At 37.7% G+C, this 16,932-nt stretch overlaps 1 protein-coding gene across 1 annotated transcript; it reads right to left on the bottom strand.

Annotated features, from left to right (window-relative positions):
* Window positions 1-2,039: 2,039 nt before the first annotated feature.
* LOC142138920 (acidic mammalian chitinase-like) lies at window positions 2,040-16,481 on the bottom strand. The gene is made up of 11 exons (XM_075196034.1): window positions 16,433-16,481; window positions 16,222-16,251; window positions 14,803-15,004; window positions 14,068-14,124; window positions 13,766-13,931; window positions 12,272-12,396; window positions 11,928-12,051; window positions 10,982-11,167; window positions 8,584-8,700; window positions 7,412-7,541; window positions 2,040-2,351 (listed from the first exon to the last, which is right to left on the bottom strand). Exons 1-11 carry the CDS (start codon window positions 16,455-16,457, stop codon window positions 2,080-2,082), a joined length of 1,434 nt encoding a protein of 477 aa, XP_075052135.1. The 5' UTR covers window positions 16,458-16,481; the 3' UTR covers window positions 2,040-2,079.
* Between the last annotated feature and the right edge of the window lie 451 nt (window positions 16,482-16,932).

Here is a 16,932-nt window from a genome sequence, read left to right as displayed (position 1 = left end):
GAAAACCCGCAGTATGGTGTCCCCCTGCCATAATCCCAAACCAGCTCCACTCATGGTAAGAGCAGTCCTGGACTGGAACCTCCTTGGTGTACCCAGACCCATGCTGAAAGCACTAGTTCTTTTACCACACTCTTGAGTGGTGGATGTTGGATAATAATAACTATTTTATAGTAAAAATACATTTTTCCCTAGTGCACCACAGGTCCCAGCATGCCCTAGGTTGCCATTAAGTGTCTGGGCATGGGGATTTCTCATGGCTTCAACTCAAGCCTTGAGTTCAAGCCATGTAAATTCAACATGTTATAAATATGACCACTACCGTAAGAGCTCATTTTGAACCAGGGAGCTCTTAGGAGCTAGTCTTCCATCGTCTATCAATGTATTTACTTTGCAAAGGATTCATGGATATATTATAGATGAAAACTTTGGATGTAGGTGAGAAATAAATAGGGTGACTGAGGGTTGTGTAAATAATGTTTACACTTGTGTGTGTTCTATTAACATTTTTTCTTGGTGCTCTACAGGCCCCAGCAGGCCCTGGGTGCCAGGGCATGCTGGCACTTGTGGTTCCCCAAGTATCAGCATGCCCTGGCAACCATGAGCATGCTAGTGCTTGCAGTACTACAAGCGCCAGCATACCCAGACATTTCTTTTTTGCGGACCCAATCTCCGTAGGAATCTAAGGGAAATCCCACACTTTTGTGTCCCTCAGTTTTGCTAATACCAGTGTAGGCTGCAGCACCAGTGTTGGTTAAGCTGTTTGGAGACAACCATGCATTCTTTTTATTTTTACATTTCATCCTAGTTTTTTTATTTACATATGATGCCGTTTTAGATATACTGATTTATATTGAAATTTTGACTGTCGATTTTACAAACCTGTCTACATTTTATATGTCAACCTTTTAGCTGTATTGAAATTATGAACATGTAGAAATTCTGACTGTCAACCTTTTAACTGTGTTGACATTATTACTGTCAACATTATGGTGTAGACATTGTGACTGTCGACATTTTAACTGTCTTCTTTTCAACTTCATCCCCTATAATGCTCTCTGTATCCCATATCGGTCAATAGGATGCTCTCTCTATTTTATATCAGTGACTAGGTCACTAGAGGTAGACCCAGGATCAAACTTTGACAGAGTGCACACGATATGAGAAATTCTTATTATCATTCATCCTTCCATACCTTTTATAATATTTATATGCCAGTTGCTGTTTCTACGTCATGTACATAATTTAGAGGCAAGCTTTTCAGTCTGCATGTTAATAAAAAGTGTGCAAGCAGCATATACTATCCTATAACCTTTATCGGATTGTTTTTTTAAACTTTCAAATGAGGATTGTTTTCCTTTAACTCTCGGTTCCTCAGCTCCTAATGCATTTTACCAAAGCAGTTTTATGTGGTGGTGACACCTTAGTAGCATAACTCTATCCACTGTGTTTCTTATAATTCATTTTAGGTTCATGTGTGCGCTAAGGGTGGAGGTTGGGGGTTGATATGGCAATTCAGACTCTCTATGCATAACTTTTAGTGTAAAACCAGCCCGGAACACTCTATATTTCTTTCTTTGTATTATCCCTCTCAAATATAATAGTGTTTTTATATAGTAATAATTATTATGCCACCCTCACCTAATATAAACTATCAGCATTATTTACTTTCTGATGTATTCTCTGGTCCTTTATACGGTACTAATGATGCCAATGTAAAATATTTTTGTTCTATATATTATCATTATTTGAAGGAAGTGTTATGAAAAGAGAGTATTGTGCAGTAGGGAACACCATTGGGAAAATAAAAACATTGGATGAATGACAGTTTGTCACAAATTAACTATTTTAATAACTTAGATTTGTATGGTGGTAGCACTGGCCCTGAATGTCGAGTTCTTCAACTGATGCAAAGCATGTGTCTTTGCTCAGTTGATACATTATGTATTATAATAAGGTTGTTGAGATAATAGATTGGATTTGCCTGTGTTTATTGTGTGTATAAAAAATGGACATAAAATAGACTAACATAGAGTTGCAGATTTATTAAGGGATGTTAGAATGGAGGGAAGTGAAGGATATTCATGGCCTGTTACAGCAAGTGCAGCCTGTGTCAAACACTAAACCATCTCCGCACTTCATGGCATAGGTCCGTCCAGATACACACTGGTAGAATTTATTGGCGTTTAATGGGTTCACATAAAAGCCATCAGCTTTACCCTCACAGAAGTTGGGGTCTTCATCAGTGGATGGGGGATTAGGAGGTGGGGTGACAGGAGTCTCAGGTGTAGGGTCTTCAGGTGTAGTGTCTCCACAAGTTGTTGATCCACATACGTCAGGACAGTTAATGGAACCTACAGAGCAAAAATAAACCATTTTTCATAAATATATATACTTATTTGCAAAAAATGAATTACAATTAATAAGTAAGCAGCAATTAATGCATTTTAAATACAACAGAAGTATTTATTATGAAACTGGTGTCCTTATGACAGACATAACTAAGCCATGTTTCAAGCTTTATAGCGAAAGAAGTAAAAAAGAAACTAACTAGAAGACAAAAATTACTGATAACAAATGTGTGTGGCTATTAACATGACTTCAAACTAATCAATAATTATCAGTAATAAATCCCAGTTCTGGTACTAGATTACACTGAACTGTTAAAAATAATTGCAAAAGACAAAGACATATCTGGAAAGCAATATTACCATCATTGACAAAATTCCTAATGGGAATGATGCAGCTGTGCTCGTTACATGTGTTTTCTCTCACTCTATGCAACATCTTGATTACTGGGAGCAAGTAATGTGCCAGTGGGTGCATTTACGATAAACACAGGGGGTCTGATTCATTACTGATCTTATCTTGTGTGGAAGTTGCGATGAGTATTTTAAGAAGAAATGAGGAGTTAAGAAATTCACAATTCAAAAAGGAGCGGAAAGTTCAAAGACAGGCCCAGCTTAAGTCTTTTACGCAACGGAAAATAAGATGCAATGGATCTTAAGCAGTTAGTTCATTTTAATATCCGCTTCTTATTTAAAGATAAGAAAGTGTTACGTAACAGCAAATGTGGGAGGTGCGAAGGGTTTGTTTACAAATGTTAAAACTAGAGATGGGCGGGCTCGGTTCCCAGAGATCCAAACCCACCCAAACTTTGCCTATCCAAGTACCGAGCCGGTATCAAAATCGAGGCAAAACATCATTGTGACATATTAGTATTTCTGAGCTCGGTTCTCGCGAGATTTGAAAAGCATAAATACCAGCCTCCACAGCAATCCATCGCCATTTGACAGAGGGAGAGAGCAGGGTTAGGTCACAGGCTATATTACCGCAGGGACAGAGCAATAATTGTACACATTATTGTTTCAATTCTATTCTATACAATTCTATTATTATTATTAATACCAATTCTATTAGCAATTGTTAGAGCAGGAAGAGAGGAAGATAGAGGAAGCTTTTTTTTCAATTTTTTGCACTACAAGTGCTTTGGGGTGTCCCATATTCCCCAGTGTTTTACACAAATTTTTCTGGCTGTCAAAAAAAAGGTCATATTTGTCAGCAGTATCTATTTAATACAATTTTTGGCACTACAAGTGCTTTGGGGTGTCCCATATTCCCCAATGTGAAACAATAATTTTTCTGGCTGTCAAAAAAACCTCATATTTGTCAGCAGTATCTATCTAATATAATTTTTAGCACTACAAGTGCTTTGGGGTGTCCCATATTCCCCAGTGGTTTACACTAATTTTTCTGGCTGTCTAAAAAAGTTATATTTGTCAGCAGTATCTATCTAATACAATTTTTGCCACTACAAGTGCTTTGGGGTGTCAAATATTCCCCGTGTGAAACAATAATTTTTCTTGCTGTCAAAAGTCATATTAAGCAGCAGTATCTATACAATTATTTGCACTACAAGTGGTTTGGGCTCATTAAGATGGATTCAAAGCAGTCCACATATGAGCAGAATCAGCAACCAGGTTCTGTCACCAGTCCTGATGGTGGTGTTCCCAGTACGTCATCTGGTAAAGGCGATGTAAAAGTATATAGTCTTTTTAAATCAGGGAAAAGAATCACACACCAAAAAAATTTTACTGTGTTGAAGCGAAAAAGAAGTGAAACTGAGGAAAAGTTAAGTGTGAATAAGAAAAAAAAATTGCCAACATGCCATTCTACACACGCAGTGCCAAAGAAAGAATGAGGCCTTCGCCTTTCTCTATTAGTGTCAGATCAAAAAATGTTATTGAGCCTTCTTCTTGTACGGTCACTCGTAACCAAGCAAGACCAAGTAATTTGGAGTCTAAAAATGGTGCACAACTACTGTTACGGGTGAAAGCCGAGCTGCAAGAAAACAGTAAGGCATTAGAGGATAATGTATGCTCTGAATCAGAAATGACAACAATCCCTGGGGAGAGTCCATCCACCAGTGGTATGTCTAATCGTGAGCATTCGGTTAGTGTACCCACTGTGTAGCCGTCGGGATGTTGGTGACCGGAGGGTCCTAGCTGATGATGGAGTGCTTGTCATTTTTTTGGAAGAATTTTCAGCTTTTCCCAACACTTTGCCATGAACTCTTGTCAAATGGCGTAACATAGACTAGGTTCCAAGATGGTTAAGGTCCCTCCCTCGACTGACTGTGGCTTCACATACTCTACAAATGGCTAAACAATTGTTGTCTGGATTTGGGTAGAAATAATTCCACACATAAGTGGATTCTTTTGTTTTATAGCGCCCTCGTCGCCTACACAAATCTCCCCCTCATCCTCTTCTAATTCCAAAGTGGCATCCTCAATTTGTGTATCACCGGCTACACTCGGGCTGTTCAGGCACACATCAGCAGAACTGGTGAAAAGGCCCTTCTTTATGGGTACACTAACAGAATGCTCACGATTAGACATACCACTGGTGGATGGACTCTCCACAGGGATTGTTGTCATTTCTGATTCAGAGCATACATCATCCTCTAATGCCTTACTGTTTTCTTGCAGCTCGGCTTTCACGCGTAACAGTAGTTGTGCACCACTTTTAGACTCCAAATTACGTGGTCTTGCTTGGTCACGAGTGACCGTACAAGAAGAAGGTTCAATAACATTTTTTGATCTGTCACTAATAGAGAAAGGCGAAGGCCTCATCCTTTCTTTGCCACTGCGTGTGTAGAATGGCATGTTGGCAATTTTTTTTTATCGGCAGTTAACTTTTCCTCAGTTACACTTCTTTATCGCTTCAACGTGGTATATTTTTTTTTGGTGTATGCTTTTTTCCCTGATTTAAAAAGACTGTGTACTTTTACATCGCCTTTACCAGATGACGTACTGGGAACACTACCATCAGGACTGGTGACAGAACCTGGTTGCTGATTCTGCTCATATGTGGACTGCTTTGAATCCATTTTAATGAGCCCAAAGCACTTGTAGTGCTACAAATTGTTTTAGATACTGCTGACCAATATGACTTTTGACAGCCAGAGAAATTACTGTAAAACACTGGGGAATATGTGACACCCCAAAAGCACTTGGAGTGCCAAATTTTTTTTAAAAAAAAGCCTCCTCTATCTTCCTCTCTTACTGCTCTAACAATTGCTATTACAATTGGTATTAATATTAGAATTGTTTAGAATAGAATTGAAACAATAATGTGTACAATTATTGCTCTGTCCCTGCAGTAATATAGCCTGTGAACTAACCCTGCTCTCTCCCTCTGTCAAATGGCGATGGATTGCTGTGGAGGCGGGTATTTATTCTTTTCAAATCTCGCTAGAACCGAGCTCAGGCATACTAATACATCATGATGATCTTTTGCCTCGATTTCGATACCGAACAGGCAGGAGAGTACCGAGCGTGCTCGGCTCGGTACTCGGATAGCCAAAGTTCGGGTGGGTTCGGATTTCGGGGAACCGAGCCCGCCCATCTCTAAAATCTTCTGGGTTTTAATAATGGCAGTGTCACGCTGTATACTTACGTTATTTTGCCCGGACAGCCTCTTCATGCGCTGCGTTTATGTGAAGTCTGTTTTGCAAGCTGTCGGGGGAAACCACTATCGGTATGCCCTCCATCGCTGTTCTCATGTAGAGCTAATTGCTGTGGGGGTTTAGGTAGTCGGGGATGTGACTACCACCGTTTTTTTGCTATCTATGGCTTGTATGTTTTGTCATGTACTCAACTTTACCGAAAATCAATGCAGACCACAGTGGAGCAGCACGGTGGTTTAGTCACTCGCACTTCTGCCTTACAGCACTGGGGTCAGGAGTTCAAATCCCAACCATGGTCTTATATCTGTGGAGTTTATATATCCTTCCCATGTTTGTGTGAGTTTCCTATGTGTCCCTTATGCAAGAGTACGCTTGGTTTACGTTCGTACAAATTTAGCTGTTATGTCTTTCATATTATTATTATCGTATTATTAGTCGTTTTTTTTAAATATCAAAAAAGGTATAGGCTAACCACTTTACATAGCAATTTATTACAACTGTACATTCACCATGGTTGTTTTTAAAAAAATAGTACATTGTTTAATGTTTGATATTAATATTAAATAAAAAAAATGTAAAAAAAATTTGAGTGAAGTGTATTAAGATGTATGTAGTGCATATTTAGTTGTGAGTGTTTTAAACGAACAATGCTTTTTGAATAGCTTAGTGGTGTTATTCAGCGCTGCTGCTACAGCTGTTTAAGACTTAAACATGACCCCGAGCTTTCTTAAGTCTAAGCAAGAAATTAAGAAAAACTAAGCATTTCTTCTTATCTATCCGATGGATCCGGAGGTAAACGCCTACTCTTCTTAAGTCAGTACGATCTCCGGCCAATATCCGCCAATTCTCCTCCCTTTCCCATGCCTTTTTCTTAAGTGTTCAGAGAACTTTTTAAGTGCAGTTAAGAAGGATTTTCATCTTAAATTAAGAAAATCTTAACTTACGCAACGGATTTTCCCTTTTATCTCCCTTTTCTGGGCATGCGCAGTGAAGATTTTCGTAAGATCCGCAAAAAACAGCAGATAAGATCAGTAATGAATTAGGCCCAGGAATCTGGCTGTCCTGAACAATGTTTAAGCATTTGCTCATTTAATGTGAGAGCATGCAGTATGTTCTAAAATCCATCAATCAAATGAGACAAAAAAAAGATTTGAAAAGGAAATGTTGTATTCGTAACTGTGTGTGCCTCTGCAGTGCTGTAGTTTTGTAGGTTGTACCTGTGGATAACAGTTCTCCATATAAAAACTGATGTACCCATAGTGCACGCAGTGCAAAAATGCTGTCTACAATGATACTTCCTCCTCCTAATAAATGCGCAAATATGGAGTTAAAAGTTATCATGCAAAACAGCTTATGTCCATATGCATTTCTGGCTATCTATAGAAAACTCATGTACAATATGAACCATATTAATAAATATTTATTCTCTTTAAAACAGTTTCATACCTTCCAGCAAGGACTTCAGATAGCTGATCAACGGATATTTCCCTTCACCGCAGAACGTTCCCAGGAAGTCATCTAAATCAATGGCCCAAACCATAGCACCACCAAAACCACTCTCCTTCAAAAACCTCACCTAGTGTATAAGGGAGATAAAATTACATAATGACGTTATAATATTTCTGACATTTTTTCAAGCAATGAGAAAGAGCTATGAATTGTGAGCAAACCATTCTGAATAATAAATTAGTAAAGGTGTTTAGTAGATTGTGAAAATTATTAATTTCACAAAAACCAATACAGATTCTGGGAGAACTATATTGTGTGCAGTTTGCAGTGTTGTATGTCATATTTTAATTATGTAATACACTAGAGATAGAACTTTGGCAACCTTACAGCTATGTAATAAATTTCAAGGTTAAAGTATTGAGTTTTTGGGCAATGTATTAGCTGATTTTGAAATGATGATGTTTAGTATATTAACTTTGCACCTGTGTAGAACTTAGGCTACAGACAATTTTTAAAGTACCAAAAATTCTTTACTTGTAGAGCTGTTTACTTTTGACTGTGTATGAATAACTAGGTGATTTAATGCCCTACAAATACACCCGAAAAATTTAAATAACAATTATGCGGTTCATTTATAAGGATCAAGTCATTTGTGGAAAGAGTCAGACTAAATAAAAGGTACAGAATCATATTCACAAAATATCACTAAGCAGCCTGTGTGAAGGGCCTGTTTGTACCTTAAATGTGGTGTTACATAACGCCCAACATTTAGAATCCTGAAAGCAGGAGAAAATAAGCCCTGTCCCAGTTCCGCCCAAACGCCACCCCCAAATGGACACATTAGGATAAAAATTCATCCATTTGCTGTTAAGCCCCGCCCCATTTGCGCCAATATCAGGACAATTGGGTGGTATGGAACGGTCACAATTTATTGCAATTTATTGAACCAAAGCTGTGAATTGCTCCCATACTGGCACATTATAGTAAAAGGGACTCTCTCTTCTCCTTCACCTGAAAGTGTTTCAGCTTTGAAAACATTGAATCAAAAATCATAGCTTTCACTTGCTACCGTGTGCCACCACCCTTGAGGTGTAAAATGACTGTTTAACTCAGGATGGATATAATTTTCCCTTGTAAATATATAAACCTTCAACTGAACAACATCTTACTTTGCAGCAATAGCTTGTTTTGTTGTCATATCCAACCCATTCTTTATCCTTGCAAGCATAGGGCACCCTCTGGTCTGCTATCCATTTTAAAGTGGCTCCCTTAAGCCAAGTACAGATCTATGGAGAATACAGCATAGAACACAGTGTTAAGAAATATGAGATGATTGCACTGTTAGCAAAGACAATACAAATATGTTACTCCATGCATTTGGATAACAACACGTTCACACTTAAATATTAAAATATTGCATTTGCATTTTAATCATGCCAATCTCTACAGTATATGTGTTGCATACAGGAAAAACCATGAAGAAATTATACTTTCTAATACAGCAGTGTAGTTACACTGAGTTGCACGGTTACTAGATGTATCAAAATGCTACACAAAAAATACTAAAAAGTATATGTTAACACAATGTACTCTAAAACGAAACCAATAATAGTCAAGTTTTAATGAAGTAGTTATTCTAACAACTCACTATAATTTAATAATGTAGAATAATCACACAACAGCAAAGCTAAGGCTCTGTTTTTGGCCCTCTGCTTTTCTCTCTTTATATTTCTTCTCTGTGTGAACGAATACACTTTTTTGTACTTCCCTACCTCATCTATGCAGATGACGCACAAATCTAAAAAGTACATTTCTTCTCTTACCTCTGACCTACGCCTGTCCTCCTCTCCGGTAACTACTTTTAACCAGGGCTGCCAAGAGGAATTCAGGGCCCCGGTACAACAACTTCATGAGGCCCCCTTATAGTTGAGAATGTAAAAAAAATTTGCGCCACCTATTACCAAAATTGCTAATAGGAGTGTTCATACAATTAGGGGCGTGGCTATGCATCATTGGGCGTGGCCAGGCCACCTTCCTACAGACAAAAAACTTGTATTGTTGTTTACACCATTGAACGCCCTTTTTCCTCATAGTGTGCTTTTCTGCTTTGTTCCTATTTTTTACTTACCTTTTCTATTAGCTTATTTCTTTTCTTCTCTTCTGTCTTCTCTCTTCTTTCCTGGTCCTCTCTGCGCCGCTCCTCACTGAATGTCAGGCGTGACTTGATGACGTCACGCCTGACATTAAGTTTAAACAGAGCAAGGTCTAGAAGGTACGCCGGCGCCGCGATCAGGTGAGTATATCTATTTTTTTTAAGCAATGCAAAAAAAAAATTTGTGGGCAGTGAGGGCTCGGCCCCCTGGCATGCCCGATCCCGGGTAATTAGTACCTGCACCCCCTCTCGGCGGCCCTGCTTCTAACACCCGCCTCCAAGACTGACCACACTTCCCCCAAATTTCAATCCTTTAAATGTGATCTCAAACCCGCCTTTTTACTGTAACTATACTACCTACTCCAGATACTACTAACTCTGCATGCACTGCCTGCTCCTGTCCCTTGTCCACAGATTCCTATTGTCTCAGCATTGCCCTTACCATTGTAACTGTATGCTATCACAAGCAGGGCACTTGCTAGCCTTTGTCATTGATATTTAGTATAATTTCACAATATATGGTCAACATTTGGTTACAAAACATTTTTGACATGGGTCATATACAGACTTAAGAGAATGTACACATTTTTAAAAGCGCTCAAGGTTTTAACCCATTTTTTTCAATCTTATCATAGGATATTTCACCTCCACAGCAGTAAGGGATGGGATCACAGAAAAGGGAGGTGGGTGATTGGCTTTGGTAAATTTTTTGACCAAGAAATGAAGTTCAGGAGACAGTGTACACCTTTATAGTATGCAATTTTATAGTGTATTTGGTAAAAAGAGGCAAAGCTGGGTGTCATCATTTTGATGACACCCAGTCATTTTATTCAGAGCTGTACAGGTGATCACATTGTAGACAATCTGCATACAGTGACACTGAGTCACAGATAGTGAAATGGGGTTTGGGAGAGTTCATATAAAAACACTGGGCAAGAAGCCTTTCCAAAATGTTTACAGGCTGTCACATATGCAGGTTAGTATAAACCAACTTAGTGATAAGCAGCATCCTAAAGTAATTAATGTTGAAACCTTGTTCTATCTAGAGCTGACCAGTAGATTAGCAGCAATATGAATCCAAAGTCTATATACTGCAAAAAAAATGCATTTAAACAATTTAAATGACAATGAAAATCTGTTTTACATTACATCACTCCATCACCTTACCTTCTCTGACTTAGACAGAGAATCACTCAATGTGGGTGACTTTGATGATCTACAGTTGTGGATTATTGGCTCAATTATAATAAAGATTATAATATTATAATAAACAGCTTTAAACATTTGTTCATTGGGTAAATAATGGGTGATTAAGTGGGTCTATGGGTGCAGTACCTAGCATCTATTTTCTACAGATTACTTATACATTGACAATGAACATGTTAGTGTGTGTAGTATTTCATATTGAAAATCACCTCATAGTAGGCCCAGAAGCCAGCCTCCCGGGTGTATTGTCCAGCTGATCCTGCTCCAGACACAGGAACCCCCACATCGCAGGGGATAGGATTGATCATATTGAATGTTCGGCCGTATGTTGGGAATCCAACAAGGAGTTTCTCTGCAGGTGTTCCATTATCTTTCCAATATGTCATAGCAAACACCTGCGGGTGAAGAGAACATATCAATGATGGAAAGAGTAGAGGAAACCTCACCATTACCATGTTTAGAAATCCATGCAATAGATCATTAGGGATAGTGGCAGCACGGTGTCTTAGTGGTTAGCACTTCTGCCTCACAGCAATGAGTTTGATTCTCGGCCATGGCCTTATCATTGTGGAGTTTCTATGCTCTCCCCTTGTTTGCGTTGGTTTCCTCCCACACTCCAAAACCACACAAGAAGGTTAATTGGCTGCTATTAAATTGACCTTAATCTCTCTCAGTCTGTGTATGTTAGGCAATTTACACTGTAAGCTCTAATGGGGCAGGGACTGATTTGAGTGAGTTCTTTGTAAACCACTGCAGAAGCTTATGATGATAGTATTGTACTAGCTCAAAGATTATCACTTAAACCATAACAATGAGCTTTTATATGTCTAGTGCAAGTTAGACAATGCTAGCAAATGTCTGACTGGCTACTATGGTTTTCATGCAGACTTGAAGCTTTCATCAATATTAGTAAACAATCCACAATGCTATTAAAATAAAAGCAGACCTCTAAATGTAGAATAATCCAAGGGAGCTTACCTTGATGAAGGAGGCAAAAGAGCTGTAGCAGATACTCTGTATATCATCATTTTACACCTGCATTGTTTATTAATAAAGCCATTTTTTCTACTTCATCGAATTCCAAACATATGTTATATTATTATGATTTGATGTGATAACGGAATTATCATAAGGAAATGATCCTGGTTTACTTACAATGTTGAAGTATATTAAATCCCCCATGTCCTTGGAACCTCGGCACAGGGGGCTATTATGTCCAGTTACAGTGTCCCACCCGCCATGGAAATCATAAGTCATCACACTGATAAAATCCAGGAGTCTATGGAGAAACATGGTGAAATGAAAGTTACACTTTAATACAACAATAGATAGACTCGTCTTATGACCTTGAAACACAATGAAAACCACAGAAATGATACATGTCAGGACAGTCACTGAAAATGTAAATTTCCAATCACAGATTTGTAATACTTGTTGATTATAAGTAACTCTATATTATGCTTAATGTTCTCCCCAATGATTTCCTCTCTCTAACTCACTTTCCGATCTTTGCTATCTCATATCCAGCATCAATGGTTCCTTTTCCTGCAGACACTGCTGCTGTGATCAGGAGCCGTGGAAGACCCTTGGCTTTTGCTTCTTTATTAAATGCATCAAGCATTTCCTGAGAGACACAAGATTAAAGGAATAGGTTACATAATTAACTAGGATTATATTAGTAAATAAGGACTCAAATAGTTACAGACTGGGTACTGACAAAATAACTATTCCTGTTTTGTTCATAATATTACATTAATAAAAGTGGTAATGGGCACACATGACTCCCTCACGGGGCTGCAGCGTCAGTATATTATACCCAAACAAGATTTGAAACGTAAAATGATAAACTCGTTAAACAATTGATAGCTGGTTTTTCAGTGCACAGTTACACATTTTTAACATTTTAAATGGCAGAAAGTCACAACAGGCATCCATCTATTTTATATATAATGCTGTTAATATGTTTTAATATATATTCCTGCACAAGACTCATTTGCATGGTGCCTTCTATTAGACAACTTCACACTAATAGACACAGAGGGACATTGAGCATACAGGATCAGCGGAGAATAGTGAGAGACTCCCACTCTTCTACATTAAACACTTTCAATAAATATCTTGTAGAAAGTTGATAAATATCCTTTTAAATACTTTTTACCCTTTTATACAATCCTGACATTTATAGGGAACATATTGAATAAATTCAGTTACTTAGCAAATACGGGCCCATTTCCTATTACTGCTTAGGGCAACCTAAAACTAGAAGTTAATAAAGGAATTTGCCAATGGTATAGTATCTGATGACTTTAATGGTGTGTTATGAAGACGGACAGAATGTTGCAAGCAGATACTATTCATAAGGGAACCAAATATGCCACTATTCAGACCTTTAGATATAGATCTATTTTTCAGAGCAACTCATACAAAAGACATTGTTTCATTTTGATTACTTAAATCAGTTAGAAAATAAAGGTGAGTGTTTAGCTAGACCACTGAGGAGACATAAGGCACATGGTACAAGTGAATAAAAATAGCATGATATTATTTATCTGATGCAATAACCTATTGGCAAACCTGAATAACTTAAGAGGGTCAGGTACAAACCCAAGTTGAAGGAGGTTGGAGTGAAATGTGACAGAATAAGACTAGCATGCTGAAACAACCAACTCAATGGATTATATATAAATGATATGTATATATGTTAAACAGTCATCCCCAAACAAACAGATGTCTCTCAATAACTATGTCAAAAACAGAAAGGAACTGTTGTAGTAAGACAGGTGTTATACTACACTACACTACTAATCCTGCTGAGTCTATGTCCTCCCTCTCATGTACATACTGCAGTAATTGGCATTAGATAAGATGGACCTGTGTTACTGTACATGGTACTGTATATGAGATGCTCCAATATGCTATCCCTGAGGAAAATAATGACTTCTTATGAGCCAGCAGATCTTGTAGAGTTGTAGTAGTAGAATATAGTAGCCCACCTCTATTAGTATGGTGAATCTTTGCTTGTCCTCAGGGGGGCTACCTCGAGATCCTGGGTACTCAAAGTCGAGGTCAATGCCATCAAAGTTATATAGACGGAGATGTGCAATCACAGATGTAATGAAAATGTTACGGTTAGTGGGAGAGGCAACCATATCTGTGAACCTAAAGATAAGAAAAAAGAGGGACTCAGTAAAAAAACAGATAACTTATTTCCATTTATGCATATATATATAAATATATATATATATATATATATATATATATATATATATATATATATATATAAAATGATGCTTACTTTTGTGTTCCAAAGTTCCAACCACCAACTGCCAATAATGTTACCAATTTTGGATTCCTAAACACAGAACAAGACAGGGCTAGTAAAAAAACGGCTTCTGTTACTCAAATGGTATAAGTATATTAGATAAAAGTATATAGGTGAAAATATCAGAAAATAATACAATCATAGTATTGTACATTGCAATAGCCATGATTTGTGGCACATGTAACATAATGTAGATAGATAAGGCTTCATATTATAGAAATGAGAATGATTCATGAGATGACTAGTGCAGCTATAACTTATAAATAGAACTAGCAAATCAAGTAAAATGCAAAGTGGGACTCAAATAGATGCAAGACATATATAATATTGTCTATATACTGCGTTGATGACACATAGGACTGTAGGAAATAAGGGATTATTCAGTTAAATATCTGTCTTATCTGTGCGCGCAGAGCACGCAAACTATAAATATTGATTTAGTAAAACTAACAAGTTGTGAGTCTGACCCCTTGGGGGAGATTCAAGTTCTGGTGATGTGGTGCGCGAACATCGTGCTGCGCACGTTGCCGGCAATTATGGCAGAAATCTCCACTCACTTTCCCTCATAATACTATGAGGTGCGGGGAAAAATGAGTGGAGATATCTGTCAAATCTCCACTGGGAAGTGTCTCGCAGATTTTCCGGAGACACTTCGTGGCTTTTTGAACTCTCCCCTATAAATGCTGAGGACAAGTTTGTTATACTAACTGTAGTTTAAGGTCGTTAAACTGTTTATAGAGGACATCATCGTTCCACTCATAAGGTACAATCTTGTGCTCATTCATGGTGGCGAAGGCATATATGAGATGTGTGCAGAGCTGCGGGTCAATATTCCCTGGCATGTACTTTGCAGGCTCAGGTCGGTACTGGGACCAGTTTGTGAAGTAACAAACCAGCTTGTAGGTAGAACCTGAAGAAAGCAGAATATTATTATGTTTATTTATATGACATCAACATATTATGCAGCTCCGAACATGACACAAACAAATTACATACAATGAAACAGAAGGTAAAGGTGACTCTTCGTAAATGAGAGTACGCTGTAAAAGGTGTGCGGTAATCTTGATATATTAGGTAGCGATTAGCAATCATATCTGTTTGTGGGGATACATATTCATGTATGCTGCCACTTTGCTAGTTGCTGGCTCCAGGCATTTAATGATTACAGGTATAATGCTATTCATGACAGTAGGCAGTTGGTGGATACAGGCACTCTACTAGCTGCTGGCTCAAGGTGATTGACCACTATGGTCACAGTGCTAGTTCCTAGTTCTGGCCAGTTGGTAATTACAGATCAGATATTTTATATCACTAGCACATCTACGATGCCCCAAAATGTAATATATTCCCTACATATCTTGCTCAATAAATACATTTTTACTTATTACTTATTTTTCTGTTTACACATATGGGGCCTAAGTCATTACGGAAAGTAAGGCAAGAAAAAGAAGTAAATGTTCTCCGGGACAAACCATGTAACAATGCAAGGGGTGCAAATTAATTTATTATTTTGCACATAAGAATAATACTGGCTGTTTTTTCATCTAGCACACAAATAATTGATAGCTTTATTTGTACACTGAAATTTAAAGTTGATCTAGGACATGCCCCACGCCAACTATAAATCTGTACCTACATTTTAAATTTACCTCCCCCTCCAATGCAACATGGTTTTGCCAAGATTCAAAGTTATTCCTTTTTTATGGTTTGCTCTCCTTAATGACTCAGGCCCATGGTGCCTTCTAATCCAAATGCATTTTTGGTATTAAGCACCCTTACCTTTTCTCATTTATATCTATTCAATATAAAAGCATCTACATCATGTCACTTCACTGATTTTGAAAATGTTTTATGATGGGCTGCATAACAATAAGTAAAGACAAATGATGTGTAAATTTCAGCATCACCTTATACAAGCAACAACTACAAAATCTGCTATTACATCTGCTTTATAATTCTGCTGCCTTCTCCTCCACATTCCTGATTCCATCCCGTAACACCTCCTTACATTTTCTAATATATTTTGTTTCTTTCTTGTAGGATATGTTTTCTTTCTACCTATAATTTAATTTGTTTGTCATCTCCTTAGCAAACATATAGTACATATTAATTACGTCATGTCCTTACCCAGCTGTACATTAAGCAGCAGGAATAGACCTGTGTGAGAGAGAAATAACAAGATTAAGGAATCATATAAAATAGTAAAACAATTTATTATATATCCTGTACATAAATTATAACCAAGCATAGTTCATGTAGTAACAAAAACAGTTTTCAACAGTTTTGAAAATATAGAAACACCAACACAGAACCATATAATATTATTTGTGTCTCTTACCCGCCCAAAGCAACATCTTCCTCATGACTCTTTCTGTCTCAGCACTGATAGCTGATCAATGTTACCTTTTTATAGAGAAGAAATGGCTGGTATCAGTGTGGGAGCTCCACAGGTGAGAGCAGCAGATAAGCCTTTACTCATAGATTTTGAAGATCACAAAATATGGAAACAATCATTTTGGCAGAAAAACAGAAGCAGCTGGAAAACTGGGAACAGTGGCCAAGATTCAGGTACTGTGGTGGCTGATATTACTACTTACCAGGCATTTTGCATCTGACATAAATATATCAATTTCCGTGTTATAATGTGTATAGATTCCATAAATGCCTTCAGAAATTTGATACTGAATTTGGTGCTCGGCAATATACTAGTAAGTGGTGACTGTTTATTGATTCCTCAAAGAGTAGTCTGAAAGCATTGTTACTCCATAAATGGAACAAACTCCCTTCCGTGCCTCTGACCTTTGCAGTGAACATGAAAGAAACTTATGAAAGTATGCG

The sequence above is a fragment of the Mixophyes fleayi genome, chromosome 2, assembly GCF_038048845.1.
Source record: "Mixophyes fleayi isolate aMixFle1 chromosome 2, aMixFle1.hap1, whole genome shotgun sequence".
Classification (NCBI taxonomy): domain Eukaryota; kingdom Metazoa; phylum Chordata; class Amphibia; order Anura; family Limnodynastidae; genus Mixophyes; species Mixophyes fleayi.
Note: the sequence above shows the minus strand (reverse complement) of the source record. Positions and strands in the feature narration are given on the sequence as shown.